At 30.2% G+C, this 9,662-nt stretch overlaps 1 protein-coding gene across 1 annotated transcript; it reads right to left on the bottom strand.

Annotated features, from left to right (window-relative positions):
* Positions 1–6,548: 6,548 nt before the first annotated feature.
* LOC124934909 lies at positions 6,549–9,095 on the bottom strand. The gene has a single exon (XM_047475401.1). It carries the CDS (start codon positions 9,093–9,095, stop codon positions 6,549–6,551), a length of 2,547 nt encoding a protein of 848 aa, XP_047331357.1.
* Positions 9,096–9,662: the final 567 nt, after the last annotated feature.

Here is a 9,662-nt window from a genome sequence, read left to right as displayed (position 1 = left end):
GAGAAACTTTATTTGCAGAATTTGCACAATGTTCCTTTAGATGACCATTCATGTTGCAATGTGTACATATCTGCGTTTTATTTCTTTGCCTCACATCTTCAGTTCGATTTCTTCTAGAATTGTTATAGGAATTTTCTTTCACAAACATTGTTGAAGTATATATGTCCTGCTCCATATTAATGTTTCTTTTCTTCTCAACATTAAGAAACATTGTGAATGCCTTGTACACAGTTGGTTTTGATTCCATGGCCAATATAGAATATATTAAATTCTCATAAGAATCATTTAAACCCATAAGGAACAGGAGCAGATTGCTCTTCTCATAATCCATTATAACTTCCTTTTCTAGTTTACAACCTACACAATCTTGTTGACTCCTATCACAAGTACATCTTCGGTGTGGCTGTAAATGTAACTGCTCATCCCAAAACAATCTAACTTTAGAATAGTAATCTTCAAGATCAAGATTACCTTGTTTAGCTGTACAGATGTCCTTCTTTAACTTGTATTGAGTTGGTCAGTTATCTGTCTCATACCTAGACTTGATTTCATCCCATAACTCCTTTGATGTGGTTGCACTTTGGAAATGAATTCTTGCTTTTTTTTCAATTGTATGCATGATCCAAGATCTGACCATGGCATCAATCATTTTTCAAAGTATCGCATCTTGCTTTTTTTCAATTGTATGCATGATCCAAGATCTAACCATGGCATCAATCATTTTTCAAAGTATCGCATCTTGTGGATCTTCAGGTTTAGTGCAAGACCCATCAACGAAGCCCATCTTCATCTTTGCCGTCAATGATAGTTCAACACTTGTGCTCCATTCAAAATAGTTTGCCCTAGTTAGTACTGTAGAAGTTAGGGTTGCACCTGGGATTTCTCCGCTATGTATGTAGAGTGGATCTGTACAGTGTCTCTTCTTGGTTGTCATTTTTGATGAATCCGGAGAAGAATGATTCAAAGAAGAAGTTTCTCCGCGGTTAGGGTTTTCAAGAACGTTTCCCTCAAATTCTGTAAGATTACCTTGATGTGTGTCTTTGTCCTCCTCTTCTGTGTCTTCAAGTAGATCGTCTCCTTCAAAATCGAAGTGCTCTATACCATGATCTTGAAGAAAGTAGCATCGATCATGACTTTGAAAAAGGAGACGAGTTTACGACAAGTTCACATTTCTGACTGCAGACTGAACATGCTCTTCCGCTGCTACCATCCATCATTCGAACATAAACCCTAATTTCAAATTCATCAAAAAAAAAAAATTATTTAAACTTATTATAACATTTCTTAGAGAAAATGCATCCAAACAGACAAATCTGTACTATATTTGTAGAGAGATAAAGGGGACTTACCTTGTTGTTCTAGTTGAGAAAATAGAATAAAAAAACTTGTCATTTGCTTTTAATAGTGAAAAATAAAATTAGTTAAGGTCTAGTTTGTTTTCAGCTTACTTTCTTGTTTTGTACAACAATTAATAAATATATATATATATATATATATAATATACATTTTTAATTTAAAAATATTTAAATGAGACAATAAGAGTTAATCTTGTTTATCATTTAAAAAGGGAAAATATGTTAATTTTAATAAAAATTGTACAGAAGAATTTTCATTTGGTGAAATATTGATGAGAAAATTTTGATTTGTAAATATACTCAGTTCAAAATTTACTTAGGCTAAGTATAAATAAATTTAAACACTAGAAATGTCTTACAAAACCTTTCTTTTTATAAAAAAATATATTAGGCCATCGTAATTATTGGCCACCAAAGTCAAAATAGTTTTTAATCAAATTAAATAATTGTTTGAATAAATTTAATTAAAACTAAATTAAATTAACAAATTTATAAAGAATAAACAAAATAAACAAATTCTAAACGCATTATTCGGATTGAGTTATTTGAATATCTCAAATCTAAAATATAATTTTTCAATAGCCATTTCTTACTTTTCATCACTAAATTTATTAACTAAAATATTTTTTATTTTAAATAATTTAAAATTTTATTTTATCTTTATGAAAAAAAAATAGACAACGGATTAAGCATTTAACACGTCTAATCACTCTATTTATTAATTAAAAATTTCATTTATTTTATCTTTATAAAAAAAATGGACAACGGATTAAACATATAACCCACAAACACATTTAACCATTTAACTAAACGTGGAACTTGCTGTCGGAATCAAACTTAGGACCTTAGGGTGAGAATATCCACATAAACTTGTTGTTGGCAATACTATAAGAAGTGATTATTTTATCTTTATATATTAATACTTTTAAGTCTTATATCCTAAAATATCTTCACGTCTTTCAAATCATCGTCAATCATTTTTTTTTTAAATAACTTAATTTTTTTTTAAAACCATATTTGAACATGGCTTTAGTATAATTTTAATTGATAAATTAATTAAAAATTATAATCAAATAAATTTTAAGTTCAAACTTATAATTTTATAATTTAAACATTTTTATTTATCTAGTTTTAGTTACTTGTAATATTTTTTAATTCAAACACTCTCCTCTTTTATTTTTTTATTTATATAATTTTATTTAATTATTTTTAATTATTAAATTAATTATTTATATAAAATAATAATAATAAAAAAAAATAAACATATATATCTTTCTTTCTTTTTTACACACAAAAATATTTAGCTAAAGACACGATTAAAAAAAAAGCATTATTTCAAATAAGAAATTACGTATGTAAAATTAAATTACAGAATAATCTCACCAAATCAAAACAACTAAATAAAAATCTAGGTGTTAAATAATATGACATAGTTGAAATAATTAAAATTTTAACGATGAAAATCGAACAATCTTATAATTTTTTATGGTGATTTTAAATATCCGTAACGATGAGTGATAAAGTAGAGCAAGTTAAACAAACCAGTCAAACGGTGTCAGAATAATCTCTACAAAATATTTTAAACGACATTGAATTTTGACTTGACTGAAGGTTGATAAACAACGCTGAAAAACTCATGTCAAGTGATAACTGACCATCTACGTATTATATTCTAAATGGAAGACGAGAAATAAATTTTAATTCTTATTTTTACTAGATAAGATGAGATAAGAGAATTTCTAAATGAAAACATTGCTTGGAAAGAACATTGTCATATTTATTTATTTTGTTAAATCATATGAAAGAAATAAATTTAAAAGGCCGTGAAAAGAGAGAGAATCCGTTTTAATGATGAATTCCGACATTTATGAATTTGTCCATTTTTATTTTTTATTTTGTTTTACATATATTAATTTATTACATTATTTGTGAGACGGTTGAATAAAAAAATTTGATGATTATATAGGTTTTTTAATTTTTAAATTATTAAATTTATTGTTATATTTGTGGGTGGCTACAAAATTTTATATACTTTCATAACTAGTGTTTTTCTTAATTTACCTATTGATAAATTCGATATAAAATATTGTGTACATAATTTCTATATTTTTAAACAGACAAAAGATGATATGGTAAAGACCCAATTTTTATCATCTTCATATTAATAATTTATTTCATCTAATAAGTTAGCATTATTAGTTATAACCATGTTTTTTCACTTCTAACAAATAAAAACAAAAAAAAATCAAAAGGTTTTTAATAAAAATTTGAATATGAGGCCATTAAATTAAAAAAAAAAGTTACTTTACTTAAATTACCTTGTTAGTTACTCAGTTATTTGTTATAGAATTTTTTTTCCAACTTATATGTTTTGAATTTTAAATTAATTATATAAATTTAATTAATGAATGAAAATGAGAATTTGAATATGTCGAAACAGCCATTTCTAGTTCCGAAACAGGCATTTCTGGTTCCGAAACAGGCATTTCTAGTCCTGAAACAGCCATTTCTAATCCCGAAACAGCCAAAAATGGTTATTTCGGGTCAAAAAATAGTTATTTCGGACCCCAAAATGGTTATTTCAGATTCCGAAATGGTTTCTATACGATCTTTTATGGTTATTTTATTTTTTTAAAACCAATAATCTTATTTTAATGTTAATTTTATTTTAAATGTCCTATAAAGACAAATTGTAACATTGTAAATCACATTTTTTTTTTCATAAAGATCATTTTTTTCTTTACTCTCCATTAATGGACTTCTTATGATCTCTATAACCAGCAATGACATTTTTGTCCATAGGTTCATTATTAATTCATTTGTATTATAGATTTTGTATAGAAAAAAAAGCAATGAAAATCAAGTTTACTGAAATTCTTTGAGCAAAAATTATATATATATATGATTGTTGTCTTTACAATAAATCAACAACACAACTCAAATGTAATCTATTTTTCAGACCTCTCCAATAGATCATTGTTATTCTTCACTGTCTACGCCGGAGAAATGACTTTTAACTGCAAAGAAATGAAACAGCCATAAAAGTTCTTATAGAAACAATTTTGGGGCCCGAAATCACCCCACAAAATTTGGGACTAGAAATCACCCCGAAATGCTGGTTTCAAGATTAAAAATAGTAGTTTCAGGACCAGAAATGCTGGTTTCGGGACCAAAAATAGTAGTTTCAGGACTCTTTTTTACAACCCTAATCCAAATCGATTCAGCAGCTAAAATAGAATATTGATATCCAAATCTTTTATAACCCTAATCTAAATCGATTCAGCAGCTAAAGCATAAACGTTAAACATAAATATTGATATGACAATCATTTTGAACGGAAGATAAACAAAGGAAAGAAAAAAGACTTACCATTTCGATCGATCGGAAGAGAAGAAGTCGATGAAACGTTTCAGTAAGATCGACAGTGGGTTGGGTTTTGGGAAAATGAAACGAAAGATAAAGAGAGATGTCGTGAGGATTTTGGTTTTGGAGAAAAATGAAACATTTCATAAACGAAAGAAGTCTTACCATTTCGATTGATCGGAAGAAAAGTCGATGAAAATAAAAGAAGAGAATCTCGTCTGTTGGTTTAGGATAAATGAAACAAAAAAGAAAGAGAGAGAATGAAACAAAAAAGAGAGAAAGAATAGAGTTTTGGTTTTTGGGGAAAATGGAAAATTTCAATTTAATTATTTTTTTTACTCTCTCTCATACCCACGTGGCAGGTCAACGTCACGTAAGATTCGTGGCTTAGCTTTCGTGAGAATTTCGTTGAGAATATCATTTCTCTTAGTAAAATTTATAAGCGGATCAACTCACAATTCGACTCAAATATCCATTTACTCTCACATATATATCTAAATTAACCACGGTTCTCGACTCGGCAATTCGGACATTTTAAAAATTAAGCATCATTATATATATATATGATTTAAAGATGATTAGTATTTAGTTGAAAATATTAAAAAAGTAAATTGAAGATATTTTATATTTTTAGTAATAAATTAATTAATTTTTTGATAAAATATTTAAATAACTAAATAATTATTCAAATAACAACTTAAATTCTCTTAAACCTTTCACCATTTTTTATTATTCTTTTTGAAAAGGACATTTATTTATAATATTCATCTCTCATTTACAAAGCTGAGTTATTTTTTATTCATTTATTTCTTAACAAAATTTCGCTAAATTAAGGGTTTCTTAAGCGCATTAATAAATAATATTTTTATTCATTTATTTCTTAACAAAATTTCGCTAAATTAAGGGTTTCTTAAGTACATTAATAAATAATATTAAATAGAATAAAACAAAAAAAATAAAACATTGAGTGTTCCATATTGCGGATCAATCAAAATTGAGAAGCATTATTAAATTAAATTGTTTTTAAAAAATGTTCTTATTAATTCCTTATTTGAAAAATACTTAAATTCAGTTTTCAAATTTGGTTTAAACAAAATAAAATTAAAATTGTTTTTTATTAAATATTTAATTTGAATATTATTTTTTATGAAATAATATTTTTAATAATACCTTAATTATACATATATTTCACATCTTTAATAACTTTTATGTTAAAATTATGAAAATGCTCCAAAAAATAAACTGAATGTAATTTTTTATAATACTGGATTCATGAAACAAGAATATTAAACTAATTTATAAAACATAGAGATTTGATAAATAAATTTACCAAAAAATTTTAAAAAGTCTTAAAGTCATTTGACAAACTAACATAATACATCGCCTGCCCTAATGTTATTTATCTCCAATAAATTTCGATTGGAACCATCGTAATAAAGAACCTGCATCGATGAAGTATCATATCTTCGAAGAAGAATTATCTTTGTCCTTTTACTCGATAATCCTGTCAAAATATCCTATGCCGTCAAATATTTTACCAAGAAGATGAAACAATAGAACATCTATTACACCAATTTGTTAGGACCATATTAATTAGGTCATCCCAAAATATGAGAAAACACTACACTAAAGTTCTATCATGAACTAAGTTAATTCTTCTGTCATCCATTAATGAAAACAGAAATACCTTAAAATTAGATATAAGCTACCATAAGAGAGATTCAAAGTGACAATACCTAAAAAATTAAAACTATATAAAACACTCTTAATGGCATGGTTAACTACTCATTTATGTTTTCTTTGATACTTAATATAGTTGGTATTAAGCCTTTAACACATTGTTTCAGCTCCTGGTGTTTCAAAACAATTAGGATCATCAACAGAAGATGAAGGGATAGAGGGGTTTTCATGAGTGGAGACATCACTGCAAACTTTCTTGACCCTGTGAGCTTCCGGGTTTGAATCAGGGAGAGATGCAGGGCGTTTTTTCACACCAGCCTTTTTCTGTAGCAGCTTGGAAACCCGATCCATAAGGGGTTTGACTGGAAACAAGAATTGAAGTCCACGAGTAGCAATGCATTTGATAACTGTTTGCAAGGCAATTAGTTCCTCCTCTGCAGTTGTACTATTATTGAGATTGGCAAGTTCTGTCAGGTAACTCTTTAGTAAGGGAACAGGTGGAAACATGTCTGCGAGATCAAACTCGTAAATACACATAATAGTTCTAAGCTGTTTCTCCTTATCTTTCGCGATGAGCTTTTGGATAAACTTGAGCATCCTTTGTTCAAGGCCGAAGTCACGAAGTAGATAACTTGAAAAATCGGTCTTACAATCCTTGAGAAGATGGATAAGCTCCTCGTGATCGAACCAAGATCCTAATTTGTAGATTGACAAAAACAGCAAAAAACAGACAGCTTCTGGTGTATTAGGAAACAACAATTTTTGTTTCCAATCAGCAGCCAAATTAAAAGCTTCAGCTTGGATACAATTATGAATGTCAATCTCAATATCTTCGTTTACCAATTCTTTGAGCAGAGGAAGAAAAACTTCTATGGTGCTCTTTGCACCATTCACATCCTTGGTATTTGAATCAAAGCAACACTGCATTGCGTCTAACAGCAGCTTACCGGGATCAGGTGATAATATGAACAGCTCCGGAACACACCTATGTCGAAGTGAATCCCATGGAGCTTTCTTGGATTGGTCAAACTCGTCTTGAAGAACGTTAAGGATCTTACTGACAGGAATCTTTTCTGACGAGGAATAGATTTCAGATAATTCGGGCACATGTCCACCACAATCATCTGCGACAGAACAGCAAAGATTGTAAAACTCGTCCGGATCAAATTCAGCTGTCAGCTTATAAGTGCAAACTAGCTGCAGAAAACCCAATATGTAAAGTGGATCCTCCTTCTTCAATGGTATACTTGCTTTCCATTCTAATGCAACTTTCTTAGCTGTTTCTAGAACAACAGGAGACTTGATGATCTCAATTGGGATGTTTTGACCAGCTAATATCTCCAAAACAAACAGATAACTCCTCATTGTACTACTCGAAATGTTTTGACCATGAAACTCCTTCATTATTGCGACAATCACGGAATCAGATGACATTTGAAGAACCTTGGAAACATTCTTTTCCATTAATCGAAGCTCGGTCGAATGCTTGCTTAGAAATTGGAATAAACACCTTAAATCCATGTTAGCAAGGAAGTGCGTCACAAAACTCATTCTAGTGCCAACAGAAGGATGGCATTCCACTTCATTTTCAACCACAACAACATAATTGGTATCAACGTGTTCTTCGATCTCATTCTGGTTTGATAGATGTTCAAATTGAGAGGGAATATTTGCAGCTGAGCCACTGATGGAAGGCATCTCTTTCTCTTTCACTTTCTCAACCGTGACATTTGAAGTCAACTGTTGCTCTTTTAACTCGAGATCCCTCTTTTGTTCATGAAGACGATTCCTTTCCACTTCAACTTCCTTAACATGGTGTTCTAGAGATTCTCGAGTCTTGTCAATTTCTTTCAACTTCTCCTCAAGTTCCTCTTGTTTAAGTCCAAGCTCTTTCATGTGCAGATCTAACTTTTCCTTGTCAAATTTAAATTGCTTCTCTTTGCAACGGAATTCCTTAAGAGATTGATTGAAGGAGGCTTCAACAGAATCAAGTTCTTGACATTTCATTTTGTTTGTCTCTCTTGTCTCCTCGTTCAGTTTCTGGATCTCATCAAGCCTTTGGGAGCGATCATGAAGTTCTCTCTTCTTAAGATTCAAATCTTCAAGGCGTTTTCTGTATATTACCATCAAATCTTCAGCTTTCTTCTCCCTCTGCAGCATTTCATCCCAACGAACTTTATGTTGTGTATCTATCTGGATCTGCAAATTTTTCTGCTTCTCATCAATTTCTTTTGACCTTCTTTTCATGGCTTCTTGAACATAATCTAACTTATTAAACATTGAGTCCAACATCTTCTCTTTCGATTCAGCATCATTAATTCTCTCTTCAACCAGCCTTATAATCTCAGAAAACCGAGATTCCATCCGATCCTCTATAACCCTCAAATACTCAATCCTCTCCTGCTGAAACAGAGAGAATTCTGCCTCCTTGCGGCCATGTTCTTCACGACGGGACTCCACAAACGTGTTTATCAACTCAACTTCTACTTTACTTTCTTCAATGGACTTACGAAACGATTTTAAACCATCTTCTCTTACTTGGAGCTCGGTGATCGCTTCTTCAAACACCTTTTCTGAAGAATATAAATGTTCTTCAAGATCCTTCCATGTAAGATTAATATGATTTATTTTGGTAAGACAGATTCTCTTCAAACCCTTCAAACCCATGAGTGCTGATACTTTCTCAAACGAAGTCATGATTACCTATAATAAGAACAATTTGTTTCTTTACTAACATAACGCTATAACAGAGAAGACTATGAGATTGTTGAGAAAAAAAATAAAAATTTAGAAATCAACCCAGAAGAACAATGCTTTATATATAATGGTTTCCAGAAACTCACTCAGTAAAATAGATCAAAATGATTGGTGGAGGCTGGAAGATGACCGGACCGCTGAACGGAGCTTGAGCTGTGCAGCCGACCTAGAAATATTGTTCGACGATGGTTGTGAAGAGCTGCAGAAGAAGAAGAAAACTTGAAGGGAAAGATGTGAGCGTTGATGGAGGTTTGCTTGTTCTACCATTGAGGTGAGCTTAGGAGAGAGCTTTTTACCCGTTACAGAATAAAGATACGTCATATTTAGTCTTAAATTCTGGGTTTGTTTTAGAAACGAAAACAAGGTACCTCCCCCAATTTCACAAATTTGATGTCAACATAATTCTGTAAAATGTAATATAATTTTTTTTAAATAGTTAAATGACTCGATATCAAATGTATGACAACGAGTACCCTCGAACCCTCGACAAGGAGTGAAATACCGATC

This window comes from Impatiens glandulifera, chromosome 4, assembly GCF_907164915.1.
Source record: "Impatiens glandulifera chromosome 4, dImpGla2.1, whole genome shotgun sequence".
NCBI classification, from domain to species: domain Eukaryota; kingdom Viridiplantae; phylum Streptophyta; class Magnoliopsida; order Ericales; family Balsaminaceae; genus Impatiens; species Impatiens glandulifera.
The sequence above is the reverse complement of the archived record's forward strand: the minus strand, read 5'-3'. Positions and strand labels throughout refer to the sequence as shown.

Bases quoted from the DNA above. Each gene is read 5' to 3' on its own strand.
- LOC124934909 (XM_047475401.1), bottom strand. From the start codon at position 9,095: ATGACTTCGTTTGAGAAAGTATCAGCACTCATGGGTTTGAAGGGTTTG.